At 38.4% G+C, this 18,786-nt stretch overlaps 1 protein-coding gene across 1 annotated transcript in view; it reads left to right on the forward strand.

The window, feature by feature from the left end:
- Positions 1 to 18,786, forward strand: part of USP24 (ubiquitin specific peptidase 24) — a 174,801-nt gene that overhangs the window by 82,325 nt on the left and 73,690 nt on the right. Inside the window, exons 25-31 of the mRNA XM_003340095.4 lie at positions 244 to 310; positions 479 to 589; positions 3,269 to 3,367; positions 3,450 to 3,620; positions 6,701 to 6,786; positions 14,332 to 14,425; positions 15,649 to 15,804. Coding sequence (XP_003340143.2) covers positions 244 to 310; positions 479 to 589; positions 3,269 to 3,367; positions 3,450 to 3,620; positions 6,701 to 6,786; positions 14,332 to 14,425; positions 15,649 to 15,804 — 784 coding nt within the window. The remainder of the gene's footprint in view (positions 1 to 243; positions 311 to 478; positions 590 to 3,268; positions 3,368 to 3,449; positions 3,621 to 6,700; positions 6,787 to 14,331; positions 14,426 to 15,648; positions 15,805 to 18,786) is intronic.

Below are 18,786 nucleotides of genomic sequence, written 5' to 3' on the forward strand. Positions count from 1 at the left end.
ATAGCTTTGACTTGGCAGGGGCAGATTTTTTTTCTTCCTCTCCCATCAAGGAGCTGTTGCCCTGGATGGATCACCTTCCCAAAGGCCAGGTGCAGAGTTTAGTCTCTTGTTTTTTGTAATTATTAACGATTAGTGCGCTTTTATCAGTTTTGATAGGGTTTGGGTGAACTAAATTAATTTAATTGATACTGACAATCATTATTAACATCCTAAAAAATTCTTTTCCCTTCAAAAAATCTATAGGTCTACTAAGCTTGTCATTATTGAGAGGTTGCTCCTGTTGGCAGAACGCTATGTAATTACCATAGAGGTCAGTGGTTCTTTCTTCCAGACCTTTCCTTTAATATGTTTTTCAGTTAGAACTTTTAAATAATGATTTTTAAAAATAATTTAGGAATGTGTTTTGGGGCTTTTAAGCAACATTCCTTTGCCCTGTCTATTTGACTTTTAATGATCTTCTAACATGTGTCTTTTTTAGGATCTTTATTCTGTTCCTCGTACTATTCTACCTCATGGTGCCTCATTCCATGGACATATCTTAACTCTTAGTGTCACATGCGAGTCTACCAAAGATACATTCACTGTAGAGGTGGGTTTATATTAAGTTCTAAAAATATGTTTATATTATCTTGGTGATTACACAGGCATTTTGTATTAGTTTGTTATTTTTAATTGATGACTATATAAAAGCCACAGTATAAAATCTAGAATTCCTAACCCAGGACCTGAAAAGAAAAAAAGTGGGAGTCACCCAGTGCCTTCTTAGAGCTCCCTTCCAGAGTAGACATGGGTGCTAGTTAGTTTTAATGAAATCAATGTATTCTTTACTTTAGACTCATCCCCCCACTCCCATTGAGAAAAGAAGGGAAATGTTCTATACACATAGACAGTCAAGCAAACTGTCCCCATTCCCCAAAATCTCAATGTTTACTCTGAAATTGATATTAGTGAAGAGCAGAGCAGCTTGTTTCATCACAAGAATCCTGGAATCACAACTGATCGTGCTTTGATTTAAGTTACTATTAAGTCTTTCAAAAATTGTCTTTTGCTGTATTGTTATTGTATAAATTGTCCTTTTGCTCACTTCACTTTTAATTAATTCATAAGTCTTCTCAGTTTCTCTGAAACCACTCCCTTTTTCATTTCTTATAGCACAATAATATTCTATCACATTCCTGTACCAGTTTATTCAATCATTTCCTAGTTCATGGGAATTCTCTCTGTTTACAGTTCTTTATCATAAGAAAATCTGCTACAAATACTTTGGTATATATTAACTCTTTTCCTCTTTATTTTATCTCTCTGGGGATATGGACCTAATATTGAGAGTAGCTGGTCAAAGGGTATGAACAAGGTGATAACTTTTTCAGGTACGGTTCCAGATTGATTCCCAGAATGGGAACCTTTTCTTAACTCCACTTTTTTTGTCAACTGTGCCAGTCTGATGTATGTAGCAAGTAACCTCAGTGATGTTTCCATTTTTTAATAGCTTTGAATAGCTTGGATTTCTTCCCTCTTTTTATATCCTTTGACCATTTATCAATTTGAATGACTTGAATTTGACTCAGTGCTATATTTATTTGAGAAGTTAGGCTTTTGTCAGAGATACTATAACTTTTCCTTTTTTATTTTCCTTCTAATATTGGCTGCATTGGTTTGGTTTTGTTACTCATTTTGACCTATTCTTGGTATATGGTGTGAGATACTAGACTATGCCTGGTTTCTGCCATTCTGTTTTCCAGTTTTCCCAGCAATTTTTGTCAAATACTGAGTTCTTATCCCATAAACCTTACATCTTTGAATTTATCAAACACTGGATTACTGTGTTCATTCTATTGTGTATTGTGCACCTAATCTATTCCATTGGGCCACCAATCTTATTACTTATCAAATACCAGATTTTTTTGATAACTGGTTCTTTATAATAACAATTTGAAAGCTAGAGTGGCACTTTTTTTTTATTAATTCCCTAGATATATATTATAGACCTTCTAGTTTCTCTAGATGAATTTTGTTATTTTCTCACCATCCAAAGTAACCCTTTAATGTAGTTTGATTGGTATGATGCTGAATAAGTAAAATAATTAATGTAATATAATACTACCATTTTTGTTCTTTTAGTGGATCTGCCCATGAGCAATTCATATTTCTCCAATTATTTCTTTCTTTATGTAAAGTATTGTAAAGTTACATTCATTGTATATGTATTGGTAAGTAGCATATATATAACATATATGTATACTTTCTGTAGTCATTTTAAATTCAATCTCCATCTCCCTACTGCATTTTCAGGTAATGTAAAAAGAATAATCTGATCTATGTGGGTTTTTTTCTGTTTTCCAACTTTGTTAAGCTTGTTAATGTTTACATTTTTTGTGGACTGGATTTCTAAGTAATCATCACATCTATAGAAAGTGATCATTTTGTTTCTTCTTTGCCTATTCAAATTTCCTCAATTTCTTTTTCTTCTCACTATATCTACCATTTTTAGAATTATGTTAAATAATAGTCTTACTTTATTCCTCATTTTTTGGGAAAACTTTTAATTATCATCATTGTGAATAGTGTTGGCTCTAGATTTTTTCCTAAGCTTTCTAGTGCTTTTAACAAGAAAGAATATGGTTTCTTTCAAAAGTTTTTTTCTGTATCTATTGAAAGAAATAATGATTATTGTTGTGTTTGTCATTGAGCCAGCCCTGTGTCTTTGATCTAGAAGCCATTATATAATATTTGTAATAATACTGGTTGCAATAATAATAACCATTATTGTTCTAGAATGCTTTCAGCCAAAATCTTTATGTTACTTCATTTGATAACGTTGTTTGTAGTCTCCTTGCTAAAATTCATTTAAATTTTTTTGCATTATTTTCATTGGCAATATTGGTCTAGTGTTTTTTTTGTTTTTAATTTTTAATCTCCTCAGTGTAGGTATTATGTCTATATTTATAGATCACCTCTTATTTTCCTGTTTTTAAAAACAGTCCTCCCCCACTAGATTGTGACCTCCTAGAGGATAAGAACTTTATTATTCTTATATCTGCAGCATTTATCACAGTGCCTATAGGCAGATAATGTTTAATAAATGTTTGTTGACTGACTAACTGAACAATCACCAACAAAGAAGATACATTTCAACTATTATCAAGAATTTTTTTATGTTGTAAAAATGTTTTGATCATTTAGTACCAAATGTTGCTGGCTACAAACTCAAATGAACAGAAATTTCAGTTACCTACTTTAACTCAATATATTTAATTACATTTTTCAGGCTCACAGTAACGAAACTATAGGGAGTGTCAGATGGAAGATAGCTAAACAGTTGAATTCACCTGTGGATAATATACAGATATTTGCAAACGATAGTCTGGTAGGTTGAAATAAACTCTTTCTGGTTCTCTGATCTTTTTTATGTCAATGCTGACAGATAATTACAGATTAATGTATTACAGCTAACAGTGAATAAGGATCAGAAGCTGCTCCATCAGCTGGGTTTTTCTGAGGAACAAGCTCTCACAGTAAAGACATCAGGCAGTGGCACCCCCTCTGGGGGCTCCGCAGACTCCTCAGCGAGCTCTAGCAGCAGCAGTGGCGTGTTCAGTTCCTCCTATGTCATGGAACAGGTGAGGCACCAGTCATGTATTTTCTTAGCCACAGATGCTTGTCCTGACCCAGCCTAGATAAAGAGGCTCAGTTCCGATCTTGCCTTCCTTTATCGTATCACAGACCTTAGGGAGAGATGGTGTTCCATCAGTAGCTACAGATCATCTGAGACCTCTGTAAACTGCCCTTTGCTTCCTAACACTCCCTGTGGTTGTGCCGCACTGAGGTGAATATCACCTCATTTCACCTCATATCACCATTTCACCTCTGGAGCACAGTGAGGCATCCAAATTGGATATCAGTGGTGGTTTGTCTGTCATTCTTGAAGCAGTCCCCATCTAGCTCCCCAACTCAAGCAATGTCTTAGGCAAACGCTAAGGAGATAGATGCTCCCAACTATTGTTCCCAGGATGTAGCCCTCAGCTGCCTCATGCCTTCCATCTCCTCTGCATCCTGAATGATTGAATAAACCGTTCTGGAGCAGTTGTTGACTGCCATTGTTGTGCAGTAGAGTTATGCAGCATTCTGCTATTTAAACTAGCTTTGGCCCCTGCTGTGTAGCAGTTAGACTTTGAGTCTTCTTCTTAGCCTTCACAATTCTAGACCAGCCGTCATCAGCTCTACACTGACCCCTCTCCTCTGCCTCCACTTGCTTTTCAGTCTCTGTTCTTGCTTCCTTTATTGATGCACAGATTCATCAGTTGTTTGTTCTGACCCTTGTCCCCAGTACATCACAGCCTTAATTCCCTATCACCAGAGGAGCCCTGAAGCACAGTGAGGGAGGGAGGGCTGACCTTGAAGTTGAAGAAGTGCAGGCTCCTGTTCACCTGCTGGTATTCACTGGATTTTCAACCCTGGGCCAAGCACTGAGTCACCATCTCCTCATCTGTGAAATGGAGTCAATGATTCCTAAGCATCTGACACCTTGATGGAAGCAGAGTGTACAGTGGAAGGATGCTTGTCCTGGGTTCTGAATTTGCCTTAGTCTTTTTCTGCTCTTATTCCTTTAGGCAGAATCATGTGACTTCCTTGGGTTTCTGTCTCCTCTTCTATAAAAAGGTTGGACTCGACAACCTCCCCAAATCCCTTATAGATTTAAAACTACAAGCCTGGGATCATGACAGATATCAGGGTTACTGTGAGGTTCTAGTGTAAGGGGTAAATTTAGGGGTTTTGTGTTTTGTTTTTTTTTTACTAATATATTATACTATGGTTGCCAGGGATTTAATTCAATCCTAAAAAAAATACAAGTCAGAGTGAGAATTTTATGGTGGTTTAATTAATATAGAGGGAAGGAATTAAGAAGAAGAGAGAGGGGAAAGGGTATAAGATTTCTCCGGCCTAGCCTGAGCCAAAGGGAGTTCAGAGACCTCTGCCACAAGGCCTCCTCCAAGATTTAATCTAGCTTGGCTTCCAGCCACAAAGCCTTTCCCGAAATGAGGGGCCTCCTAGGAGGGTAGCATTTTAAGAAAGGTAAAGGAAAGAAAAGGGAATTAGCCTAAACTCCGAGAGAGCTTAGGGAAGACGCCTCACCTGAGCCATACCAAGACGCTTACCTCCAAACCTGGACAAGAACTGCAGGCACACCAAGACACCCAGCACTCTGCCAACAGCCATATCTCTGCCATGAAAGAAAAGAGAGCCACCTTTCTGGGAAAAGAGAGGTTCGAGAGAGGAAGTAATGCAAAATATATAACCATTTTTTATAGCATTTTCTGCGTCTCGCATGTACCAATGGTAGCTTAAACTTGACTTAGGATAGGCCAGGAGGTCTGTCAGTTGTTTCTGACTTGTCACTTGCTAGCACATGTCTGTCATAGGCCATCCTTCTCAACACTTAATCTTTAAGTAGGGGTGTATACATTCCTGATTGCTAAATTAAGCAAGGTGGAATAAATCTAAAATTCACAATCCCCCCTGATGATGATTGGGGGACTAGTCTCCCCAATTGATCTCTAAACATAATCATCTTGCACCTCTAAATTCTTCTAACTGTAGGTGCATACAAAATTTCACCTTCTAAGAGGAAACTACAATAGTTAGATAGAAGAGAGAGACAGCAAAACCAATGTTTGCTGGGTGCATTGACAAAAACCAATTGGGAGCAGTCCCCTTTTGATATAAGAGTAAACATTCAAATAAATGTTACACCAAACTTCAGTTTAATCAACCACACCTAAAGTTCATTCTGGATCTTCTTGATGTATTATAGGTTTTCTGGCATCTTTCTGCAACAGTTCATTCTCTGGATTTAGGAGTTAGCAAGCTTCTTTCCTTGAAGATCTTTCTAGAACAAAATTTTAAAATCTTGAATTTTTATTAAAATACAATCCCCCCTGAAGTGGGTGTTGAGAAACGCTCAGTTCAGCTCAGGATGCATGGTTGAGTTATGGGGATGTATGAGTCAATTATCAAAAGAAAAGGAGAAAAAAATAAAGAAAAAAATGGAATCAGTCTAAACTCCGAGAGAGCTCAGGGAAGACGCCTCACCTGAACCACACCAAGACACTCACCGCCAAACCCAGACAAGAGCTACAGGCACACCAAGACACCCAGCACTCTGCCAACAGCCATATCTCCGCCACAAAAGAAAAGAGAGCTACCTCTCCACGAAAAGAGAGGTTCGAGAGAGGAAGTGATGCAAAATATATAGATCATTTTTTACATCACTTACTGTGTCTCAAATGTACTAGTGGTAGCTTAAGCTTGACTTAGGACAGGCCAGGAGGTCTGTCACTTGTTTCTGATTTGTCACTTGCTAGCACATGTCTGTCATAGGCCATCCGTCTCAACATTTAGTCTTTAAGTAGGGGTGTATATATACATTTCTGATTGCTAAATTAAGCAGGGTGGAGTAAATCTAAAATTCACACTAGGAAATCAAGGGGCATCTAGTGTCCTGTAGGCTTTAATGTGCACAGATCAGGCCAGTCCTCAGTATCATCATTACATGATTTGTCAAGGCTTCACTGGGATTGAGGACAGCCTCTTCCACTGTCTCTGAAACTTAGTAGTGGTAGATTTGACCAAATTAGTAATTTTTTGTAGAGAAAGAGAAATTCTTTGTTAAGTGTGGTTTTGTATTTTGCTTTATCCTCAGGAGAAGTCCCTCCCAGGTGTTGTAATGGCCCTTGTGTGTAACGTATTTGACATGCTCTATCAGCTGGCTAATCTGGAGGAGCCCAGGTAAATGCACATTTTCCTGAAATCATTAGGGTTGTACTTAAAATGAATGACTTTGATGACTAAGCTCATGGAAGTTGGGAATTGGCACTCCCTCAAGCACCCACAGCCCTCATTGATCTTGAGCTGCTTTTGTGTGTCTTCCTACAGAACCTCTGCTGAAAACCCTCTTAACAAGCTAGGGCCCAAGTAGCCCTTGGTTCTCTCAATGTAGCAGCATGGCTTCGTCCTTCATCTTTACTACATATCCACTTTTTTAGCTCTTCCTAGTAAATAGCTCATAGACACACCTTCTTGTAATATTTCATGGTAATATGGTGCAGATCAGTATAGATTCACATTATGTCTTGGAGATCTATTTATTTTCTTAAACATTTCCCAGTTTTGCTTTGCTGTGATGTTAGAGTTATGATGCATTGACCTTTGGGTAACATTCCAATGTCCATTCATGAGATGCCCTGTGTATTAGAGGATAGAGCACTAAGCTTGGAGTTAAGACCCCAGGGCTCCAGAGCTGCCTCATACCCTTAGGATCTGGGACCCTGATTAACCTTTCTTAGCTTAAGTTTTGTCATCTGTAAAATGAGTTTCCTTCTAGTCATAAAAGCCATGATCCTTTGAGACTATAGTTTTCTGTGATTCAGTCATATGACATTACTAGAAGTATATTGATATTAAAGGTAAATCTTCTGCAGGACACTTGGGGTCATTGAAAGCACGGTATGATTTTTTTAAAAGGCAGTCTAGCCTTCTCTTCGTCTTTCAATTCTGGACACAATCTGCTGTTCATATGCAGTCTATCTACAATACAGATGTCTTGGCAGACTCATTTCTTTGGGTTGTCCATCCATTTGAATATCATTGTGTAGACTATAAAGGTTTTTCACTTATTTTTTTCTGTGTGATAATTTAACTTGGCTCTTTTGCATGTTAATGGATCTCATTACAAGATTGTACAATATCCACAGCTTGAAGCAAAAGATAATCTTAGGGACAGGAAAACGCAGAGGACTTGGTCATGTATACAAAAGCACATTGGTGTGTGGGATTTCATTGGCTAGCACAGTGGCAAACAGACCTGGTGTAAGCATCACTTGATAGCAATAATACATTTCATCATCAAAGAAAATTTTGCGTCTTTAAGTAGTTTTATGTGATTGTGATTAGGTGATACCTTTTTGAGGATCCTCATATGGGTAAATTAGACTCTAGTTGATGAAATTCTTCATTAGGATCAACAGACAATTGTTTTTGTCTTCTCATTTCCTTATCACGAAGGGCATAACTTTAAGGAGGTGATCTGCTGAAGAGTCTTGTTTGTGATAACCTGTCCTTTGTAGAGCCTCCATCAAGGAAGTGCCCAGTAGTGACGGCATGCACATATGCCCTTATAGATATGTTTTCCGAACAGTCTTAATAGAGGAGGGTAATTAGGCATTTGGTTTGGTAGTTGGACATTTGATTTTCCTCCTTTTTTTTTTCAGAAATAAGGTTGTTCATGTCTTCCCTTTAATTTATCTTGAGGATTAGTTTCCCAGCATCTTCAGAGGTGTTATGCCCAGTCAGACCTCCTTGGTATACTTGAGATCATTCACACAGAAGGAAAATAGTCCAGTGGCCCTTCCTATCTCTTTCATTTGTGCCATTTCTACTGCAGCACATGTAGAATATGAAAGAGTACTAATGGTTTTTCAGATTTGATTTTTCTCTGTCTTCATTGTTCTTTTTGTTTTCACACTTATGTGCTCTAAGATGGCTTGATTTACTGATATTTTTAACCAAACTTTTCACCTTTTTTTTCTACCACTGCTTTCATTTTTTTTTTAGGTAATACTGTTCACAATGTCCTATCATACTCCCCCTTAAACCTTTACAAATGAATTTATATGTTATATTCACATTGCTCTTGGCAACTACAATTCTCTACCTGGTAAAGATTTCACATGCCATCTGGTTAAAGTTTTGTCTAGGTACTTTTTTCCCCCAATTTATTTTTATTCTTAGTAACCATCACAACTTCGAAAAAACATTTTAAACAAATGAATTTTAAAATTATGTGAAAGATCATAAAGTCTACATTGTTCACAATTTATTTAAAAATATGTTTGTTCACAATTTATTTAAAAATATGTACATTATCTATGTGCTAATATAAACGTCCTCTACTTTTGAGCTCCCTTTGGATTTGTTTTACTTTTTTCCCTTGATTTTTGTGTAATCATAGTATGAATTAGTCTTAATTTCTTCTCTTTTAATCTCTTCATTTATTTCCCTTTTTACCGTTTCCAATATTTGTCACTTCTAATAACATAATATAATCAGTCACATTCAAATAGTACAATCTATTCAGCCATTTTTCCCAATCATTGCATTTGTGTTGTTTCCAGGTATTTTGTCATTGCCAACAAAACTTGCATGAATATTTTCATATATAATGAGCTTTTTATACTCTCAATAATGCCTATAGGTCTTAATCCTAATAATGGGATCCCTGGGTCAATGCACATGAATAACTTTGTAGCTATTAATGCATTTTTCCATCTTGTTTTCTAAAAAACACAGTTACTCTCTAACAATTTAATATTAGACCTGTTTCTCCATGTTCTCATCAGCATTTAATTTGATTGACTTAATCCGTCTGGTTCCCATTTAACGTACATTACCAGGACCATATTTAACTTGATTGGTCCTTAGGCAACAGACACACAATCTGTTTCCAAGACCATACTCTTTCCAAAACCATATCTTTCCACTTTGGTCATACCTAGTGGAACTTTTGTTACAGGGCACCACCCCTCAGGAAGGCAGGATTACCTCCATAGTGTGATGTGTGTTAAAGTAAGACTTACAGAATATTTATACTCTCTAAACCATTGTTGTTCCACCAGAAACTATGTTTTGGATTATGTGTTTGCTCAGGCTTGGATCTACTACTAGCCTCATACAGGTATTTGGGGGCTGTCCAGATAGCTATCATATTTAACCTACTTATTTGGTTAGATTTATTTAGTTTTGAGAAGGGAGAATGAAAGTCTTCTGCTATTGTCATCTATTTCTCGCAGCTTTTCCTTTAAAATCTGGATGCTATATCTCTTGGTACATACAAGTCCAGTATTGATAATACCTCATCTCTTCCCTCCCCACCTCCCCCCAACAACATAATATAGTTACCCTGTTTATCTTTTCCAGTTATATCCATTTTAGCCCCAACTCTGCCAGAGATCCTGTCTACTATCCCATGTTCTCTGGATCACCTGAAGCATAGTATATTCTGCTCCAGCCCCTAACCTTCACTGTGTATCTCATTTTTAGTGTGTTTCTTGTAAACATTTCCAAGTTCTAGCCTTTGATACTTTCTGATAAATGTTTTCTTCTTATGGGTGAATTCATCCAATTTACTCTGTGTCATATTTATTAGCTGTTCATTTCCATCCATTCTCTTTCTCTTCACTCTTCCTTTCTTTCTGTTGTAGCCCTCCTCAAAGGCCCAATTTTCTTTGACTAATACCTCTCCAATTCACACTCCTTCCCAAAAAATCCTCCCTTATTCTCTCCCCTTGCCCACTTAGTTCCAAATTGGTTCACCTTTCCAAAGGTTCCTCCCTTCTCCCTTCCCTTTTAATTCTTATTCCATCCACCCTTCCAAGAATCTCTTCCTTATCCCCTCCAATTGTACACTCCTACTTTCTGATATGATTTCGATTCTAAAAATCTCTCCCCTTTCTTGTTCTAAGAGTTCCTCCTTATCCCTTTACCATACACTCCTACCTCTTGGTATCCTCCATTTACTTGTCCCCTGTTATCTTTTCTCTTAATCCACCCTTCCTTCTCTTATTCCCTCAGACTGCCAAGGGGACTCCCCAGTCCCTCCCGTTTCTCTCTATGTCAAGAAGATTTTTACCCTTCTAATCATGTGTCTGTGTTCTCTCTTCATCCCAGGCCTGATGAGAATTGGGTTCTAATACTACCCGCTTTCTGCTCCCTCCTTTCCTTCTCTGTGGCATTTACCCCTCCCTTTGAGATAGCCATTCCACTACTGTTTCAGAAGCTCATTCCATTCCATTCATCTTGACCGTGAGTCTTCCATCCATTCATGTCCCTTCAAAATACCCAGGCAGTGATGCCATTCTCAGGCTCCATAGATGACATTTTCCCCATGTAGGAATCAAAACACTTCTTGGTTTGCTTATGATTAGTCTTTTCTTCACCTTTGTATGTTCCTTATACATCCTATTTTCTGGTGAGTTCTGGATTTTCCCCTAGGAATAGTTGAAACTAGTTCACTAATATCCATTTTTTACCTTCTGTGTTTATTCTCTTGTTTGCTGGATTTATTATTCTTGGTTGTAAGCCCATTTCTTTTGCTCCACAAAATGCTGTGTCTCATGTCCTGCTTTCTTTTAATGTTGGAGCTGCTAAATTTTGGATTACTCTGACTAGCGCCACAGTATTTGAATTATTTTTTTCTTACCTGCTTGTAGTGATTTCTCCTTAACCTGCGAGCTGTAGAACTTAACAATAATGTTCCTGTGTGTTTTCATCTTTGGGTCTCTTTGAGGTGGTGATTTGGTGGATTCTTCAAATTTCTATTTTATCCTTTAATTTTAGAATTTCTGGGCAGTTTTCCTTGATGGTTTCTTTGAGTATGGTGTCTAAAATTTTTTTTTAATCAACTTTCCAAGAGTCTATTCTTACATTGTCTCTCCTTGTACTTTCCAGTTCAGCTGTTTTTGTGATAAAATGTTTCATATTCTCTCTTATCATTTCATTCGTTTGATTTTGATTTATTATTTCTTGTTTTCTTAGGAAATGTAATAGATGACCAGAATGGGGTCACCTACGTTTACTTTGGGGACTAGAGAGAGAGAGACATATGAAACAGTCAAAGGGATGGAGAGGGGAGAGATTGGTCCTCCCCTCTCTTCCCCTAGGGAAGACAGTACAAGTTGTCTTTTAGAAGGACAGAAACAGTTCCATCAGAGACTGGGTTGAGTATAGAGGTTAAAGACTGGTGCTGGCTCTCCCCACCTTGAGGAGAAAGGTATAGTTCTCCCCCCAAGCTTCACTTCCCCTCCTTGATGTTATGAGGCAGGCAGATTTGATCTAAGAGGAATAAATAATGTTTTTATTCTAAGGGACACACAAGACAAGTCCCATCCACTTCTTTATCTTCAACTGAATCCAAGGGGGTTTGGGTTCACTGAAAGGTGGTCAATGCTCAGAACGGTCTTCTGTCTCAGAGGCTTCTCTCAGACCAACCACTCCAGGAGAGCTCCCAAAGAGAAGTGAGTTGATCTGGTAGTTTCTCCTCAGCTCTTCTATGTTCCTTCCTGAAATCCTCCATCTTCTTTACTCTTCCCCTGCTTGGGTTGTTCTTTTCCATGCTGAATCTGATGTCCTCTCTTACAGAAATCATTAGTTTCTCCTTGTCCAGTTATAGTTCTAATACATTATTTTCTTCCATGAGTTTTTGGATTATCTTTCTATCATACTTTTATGCCATTGTGCCGTTGCTCTTTTTTTCCCTAATTTTTCCTCAACTAACTTCACTTGTTTTTTGAGGTCTTTTTAAAGCCCTTTCAAAAACTCTTTTTGAGTTTGTGGATATTCATTATGTTTCTTTGCTGTTTTGGAAGTGTATGTTTTTACTTTATTGTCTAATGAATTTGAGTTGAGGTTTTTTCTGTCCCCATAATAGTTATCAATAATTTACTTATTTGTCCTTTGCTTGTTCATTTTTATTATTTTTTTTTTATTTTAGCAGCCAGGTCAAGAGGCTTTAATTACTGGCTTTTTGCTGGAGTCCCAGGATTCCTAGTTTTTTGGGACATTACCTCAGGTTTTATGATTTGAGGGGGACTTTGTTTTTTACTGGGTCCTGTTTACTTAATTCCAGTTTTTATAGTCCTGATTCCCAGGTTGAGCTCTAGCTCTAGTCCTAACCTGTGATTGACCTCAGGTGCTCCAACCAGAACCTGTGGGCAGCACTCCTGCTGCACTCAGCCAGTCTCCCTCTCCGTGGCAACAACCAGGGAGTCCACTCTCCTGGGAGTGACTGAATGGCCCCAGTCTCTCAGCAACCACACTCACCAATGTCTTCCTCACTCCTTTCCTTAAGCATCCTCAGATAGAGCATGTGTCCAGTCCATGTTCCTGGGGCCTCCAAAATTCCTCTTTACTTAGTAAGATTTGAGTTCCTACCTTTGGGGTTTGGTCCCTGTAGACTCTGTGGTGTCCATTCCTTTAATCCCTAGCTGTGGACCAGGGCGCCTATGGAACCAAGGCCACAGCAGAACAGCTCCTCCCAGGGTCTTCTGCCTGCAAATTCCAGTGGTATCCTCTGGGAAGTATCCCAGGCTCTACAAAGAGGGGGCTTGACAAAGGATGGCCAAAACTAAGGCCAGGGAAGTCAGAAACCTTCCTTCCTAGTTTTCCTAGACTGTTCAAATTTATTCCTGACTCCTCTGTGTTTTTACTGATTTTAGCATTAATTCTGTGGAGTTATTTTCGGTTGTTTGTGGTGGGTATTAGGAGAATGAGAAGCTTCACACCCTACTCCATCATCTTCCCCTGTCTAGGTATTTTTTGATTAGTTATGGTGATTGATGTATTTCCAGTAAACTTACTTATGAAATTGTCTAGTGTTTCTACATTTGTTCTTTTATCTTTTTCCTATTTTTAACTGTCAGTGATTTCCTGATTTCCATAGATCAGGTTAGAATTGTTTCAGTTGGATGTCATATCATCTCATATTTATTCTTCTCATTTTGATAATGACTTGGATCTTTGTTCTCAAAATTGGCAGTCTCACAGCTGGTTTGAGGATGACTCCCATATATGTAATCAATCATTTCCTAGCTAATAAAATAGCCTTTCCATTTTTGGTAACATAATTTATTGCAAACCATGCCTTGCACTGACCAGCTCTCTCTTTAAAGACTTATCTTCATGAGCTATTCTATATTCTCCCTGGTGTCATATGCCTTGGGTCTTTTTTGGCTCTTATTCCCAAATCACGTTTTCTGACCTAGTATTTGCTGTCTTCCTCTCCACTGTGCTCACTTTGTGACTTGAAGTCAACCAGTATTTATGAAAGTCCACATGAAGTCATCTCCTGCCACATATATAAGTGTATTTGCTGTTGTTCCCTTCACTCTGGATTTATTGAAAATGCTAATTGAGAGTGATGGAGCATGAGTTAAATAAGTGTGCCCTGAAATGCCGCTTATTGAACCTGCTCATACAGAAAGGTGGCGGTCCCAGCCCCTTTACTTCTTCCTCCCAAAAGAATCTTCAAGCCATCTACAGACATTTAAGACCATTTGATGTCATGCTTCAACTCCTAGTGCCCATCAGTGGACAGTTACCTCTGTCAGGTAGATTAATATTGATACGAGGTCTGAGGAAACAATTCTGAGCATCTGCACTATCAGGGCAGTAGGACAAGGGACCTGAGGGACATTGTTCCATTTTTTTTTTCTGTTGCTCTATCTGACTTCAGCTTAATTTATTTAGCTGACATAATGGACTAAATTTGTCACTTGGCAGGATCACACTACGAGTGCGAAAGTTGCTGTTGCTGATACCTACTGACCCAGCTATCCAGGAAGCCCTTGATCAACTTGATTCTTTGGGAAGAAAGGTATGTTGGCAGAAATTTGCAGCAAGAGATTTTGAACTGAACTCCTGAAATAGTTCATAATTTCCAGGGAAGTATTAGACTACACCTAATAAAATTATCATAGAAAGGGTCAAAGTCACCCCATGTAACAGTAACTTCAAGATTTTTGCCTTTTATAAATTATCACTGCCCTAAAGAATCATCATCAGAGTTTTCCTGTGGCATTTAACAGAAGAGAATTTCTACTTTAATATGAGTGTCATTTATGACCACAATGAGATTTCCAACCCAATTTTTTCCCCAAGTTAAGCTGTCATGTACTTCTTTGTGCCATCAAGAATGCTGTATATGTGCACTCTATTGCAAATATTAATAATATGGAAATAGGTTTTGAACAATGATACATGAAAAGCCCAGTGGAATTGCTTATCAGCTCCAGTAGGGGGAGGGAGGTAGGAGGAGGGGAGAGAAAGAGCATGAATCATGTAACCATGGGAAAATATTCTAAATTAATTAATTAAATTTAAAAAAACTTTTTGAGAATGCGGCATATGTGGCTTAACCTTGATTTTTATCTGTAATCTATTATAGTAGAATTGATACTATTAAAAAAAGTCCATTGAATTTCAAATTTTGTTGTCCTTATTGTCAGAACTTAAACTTCTTTTAAGTTTTGTCTTACAACTCTTTGTATTTCTTTTGAATGAATGAGTTCTCCATCTCAAGTAACTCATAGAATATGGAAATTGGTTGATGTTTTCCTATGGAGCATGAATAGCTATCTCTGCTCTCTCCCCCTCAATTCCTTAAAATATGAAGTCTATTTTATCCAACTCGGATTTCCCTTCAGATACTTCATGCTACATTATCTCAAATATATTACATTGTTGTTATGCAGCCAGAACCTAGAGTACAGTTAGAACTAAATGTGAAGCATTAAAAGGAGTTCCAATCACAGGCTTACATTAGAATTGAGAAAAGGCACATGAGCATTTTCAGTGATGTTGATGAGACTGTGTGACTATTGTCCAACACCCACAGTTCTTAGTGATATGGTCTGAGATGGAGTTACTACTTTCTTCAGTAGGAATATGACCAAATTGCCCATGGATTGTATTAGTTTTGAACTTTTGGATTTGTGTTATTTATGTTTAAAAATACATAAAGAACTTAAATAATGAAGCTGTGATTTTTCTATTTGGAATTCTTTAAAATGTGTGATTATTTCCATAATTTCCCCTCAGAAAACACTGCTGTCTGAAACAAGTTCTCAGTCTTCAAAATCTCCATCTTTGTCTTCAAAGCAGCAGCATCAGCCTAGTGCCAGTTCCATTTTGGAAAGTCTGTTTCGCTCTTTTGCCCCTGGAATGTCCACTTTCCGAGTACTGTACAACTTAGAGGTGAGAACCACTTCTTTCTCCTGGATACACTGGGATTGATAGCTTGGGGACCAAGACAGGTCAGTTCATTTGATGTCCCTCGTGACCTCTTAGTGCAAGTGATCCCAGAAGCTTCAGAACAGGAGATGAAGCTTCACTGCCTCGTTCTCTTCTCCACACCATTTAACATATTGTTCACTTCATAGATGTCAAATGACTTGGATTAACCTATCTGTGAACATTATTGCTTTTATGAAATAGTTTTTCAGTTTGCATGAAAATCCTATAAACTATGACATTTATGTTCTCTCACTTTCAAAGCTGGTTATCTTGAGCATTTAATTACCTTAGTTGTCATTGCTACTCTGAAATGTGTCGTCATGCAAATAGGTATAAGTTTTGTAAAGTATTTGGCAGAAGGCCTGGTGACATAAAGCAAGATAATCTCATGAAAGAATTTAGACAGAAGAATGGCTTCATGGCAGAAAGGCTACTTAAGTTGAGGAGCAAGCAGATGTTGAAAGCATTCCAGATTTTAAAAAGACAAAGTATAAACATTTCCTAGACCAGGAGTTCTCAGGGACTAAAGAAGCCCTATAACTCTTCCCCGGGCTTAGTATAAGTCCAAGTGACCTCAGGGCTGGAGGTTGGGCAGCCAGCCCTCTAGAAGGAGAACCAGAATCACTGACCTGGCTGGCCAGAAACCCAGAGCTGCAGGATTCGAAAAAACCCCAAAGGAATGGTTAGTGAAAACAGAGAAGAGAAGGTGGAGGTCCCAAGCACCCCTCCAGAATAGGATATGCTCAAAGGACCACATTCCTTTTTGGATGAGGTTATTAGATCAGAAAACTTGGGAAAGATGTAAAGGAATTTACTTGGATTCTTACAAAGAGCTTGTAATGGTCCTTCATGCTATTATCAAGGTCATTCTGTTGTTATGGTCCAAAACAAGTGGGGTAAGCTAGATAATGGTGAATGATTCAGAATCCTGGAGAAGAGAGCCTAAAGAGGAGCCAGTCCATTGTGACTGGATGTTAGCTTAAAATATCACCAGGGCAGTGCCTTCATCCCATCCTCAACTTGGGCTTGTAATGTGTGACTCGGAACCTAGAAGAGATAATATGCTCATTAGCTTCTAGATGACCCAGAGCTAGGAGGAATAGCTAATACATTAGATATCAGAGTCTGGATCCAACTGAAGATGATAAATATTAATGAAGATCCATGTAGCTTCATCTCTACCAGCACAGCCTTGGCTGGGCCATTATGCCTTCTGAAAAACACGTCTGGAGAGTATTACTGGTCATTAAGCTCTTGGCAGGTCAGCAGTGACATAGCTGATATTAAGCTTCTGCTTTTTTAAGAGGCAGCTTCCACAAGGAAGGAAGCAGGACTACTGCTGTCCTGGGTCCTAGTCCAACCAAGTTCAAGTCAGCAAGTATTTATTAAGTACCTACTATGTGCTCAGTACTGGAGCTATAAAGAAAATTGGGGGGGGGGGGGGAACCAGCCCCTGCTCTTAAGGATCTCCTAATCTAAAAGAGGGAAACATGCAAACAAGTAGCCACACAAAGGATCTAGCCAGGATAAAAAGGTAGTGATCTCAGAGGAAAGGCCCTGACATTCAGGGAGATCTAGAAAGGCTTCTCATAGAAGATAGAATTTTATAAGAAGATGGAAAGGTTATTTATAGAGTACCTGCTATGTGCTGATAAGTACTTATCTCATTTGATCTTCAAAACCCTGTAAGGTAGATGCCATTATACCCATTTTATAGATGAGGAAACTAAGGGAGATGGGAGTTAAGTGGCTTGCCTAGAGTCACAATTTGTATCTAATGGAGGATTTGAACCCAGGTCTTCCTGAATTGCTAAGTACATTGATGGGGGAAACTATATAAGAAGACTGGAAAGGTAAGAAGGTGGCCAGGTTATGAAGGCCTTTAAAAGCGAACAATAGATTTCATTTTTGATTCCAGAGATTATAGGGAACTCCTGGAGTTTATTGAATGGTGGGAGTGGGAGGGGATGATGTGGTAAGATCACTTTGGTCCCTAAATAGAGGATGGATTGGAGTGGAGAGAGATTTCAGGGAGGCAGAACCCCTACTTACTTTCTATCCCCTAAGAAGTTACAGCAGCTGACAAGGTTTGAGGGTGACAAGAGGTTGTCACCTTGGGTTGTCCAAACCCATCAGTGGGGTTTGGATTTAAGATATTTACAAGATATCCAGTAAAAGATGTCTTATCTGACATCTTTGCCTTAGTTAAAATTGAGAGACTGGAGATCATCAAAGAGATTAGGACAGGATATATAGATTTGGGAGTCAGTTTAGCATACAGGTAATAATCAAATCCATGAGAATTAAGCACAGTGGTCAAAAAGACTGGAAGAGAGCCCTGAGGGACACCTATGGTTAGAGTGTGATCTGGAGGAGGATCCAGCCAAGGATACAGAAGGAGTGGTCAGAGAGGGAGGAGAACCAGGAGAAAACAGTGTCCTGAAAATATAGAAGAGTGTCCAGAAGGAGGTGATCAGTTGAGTCATAAGCTATAAACTATATAGAGGTTAAGAGGAATTGAGGAAGTAAAGGCTACGGATTTGGCAGCCAGTGGATCCTTGGTAACTTTGGAGAGAGCCATTAGAGTAGAACAATATGGTCAGAAGCAGGATTGTACAGTGTCAAGGAGAGGAGGGAAATGCCTCTTGTAAGAACCTTTCTCAAGGAATTGGGCCATAAAAGATATATCCTGGCTAATTAGCATGGAATGATAGTGAGGGTTTTTTTTCTGATTACCTTGTGGGTTGTAGGTTAGCACAATTAGAAAGATTAAAGATAAGTGAGAGTTGGGATACTAGGGAGGAACAGACTACTACTGTTTATAGAGGGGTTTGCCTTTGTAAGAGAGAAAGGTGCTATCTCGAAGACATCTAAATAGTATAAGATGAGACGAGGGGAAAAGCAGCCACTCTTAAGTGAATGGTCTCAGTTTTTTTCAGTCAA

This window comes from Monodelphis domestica, chromosome 2, assembly GCF_027887165.1.
Source record: "Monodelphis domestica isolate mMonDom1 chromosome 2, mMonDom1.pri, whole genome shotgun sequence".
In the NCBI taxonomy this organism is placed as follows: Eukaryota; Metazoa; Chordata; class Mammalia; order Didelphimorphia; family Didelphidae; genus Monodelphis; species Monodelphis domestica.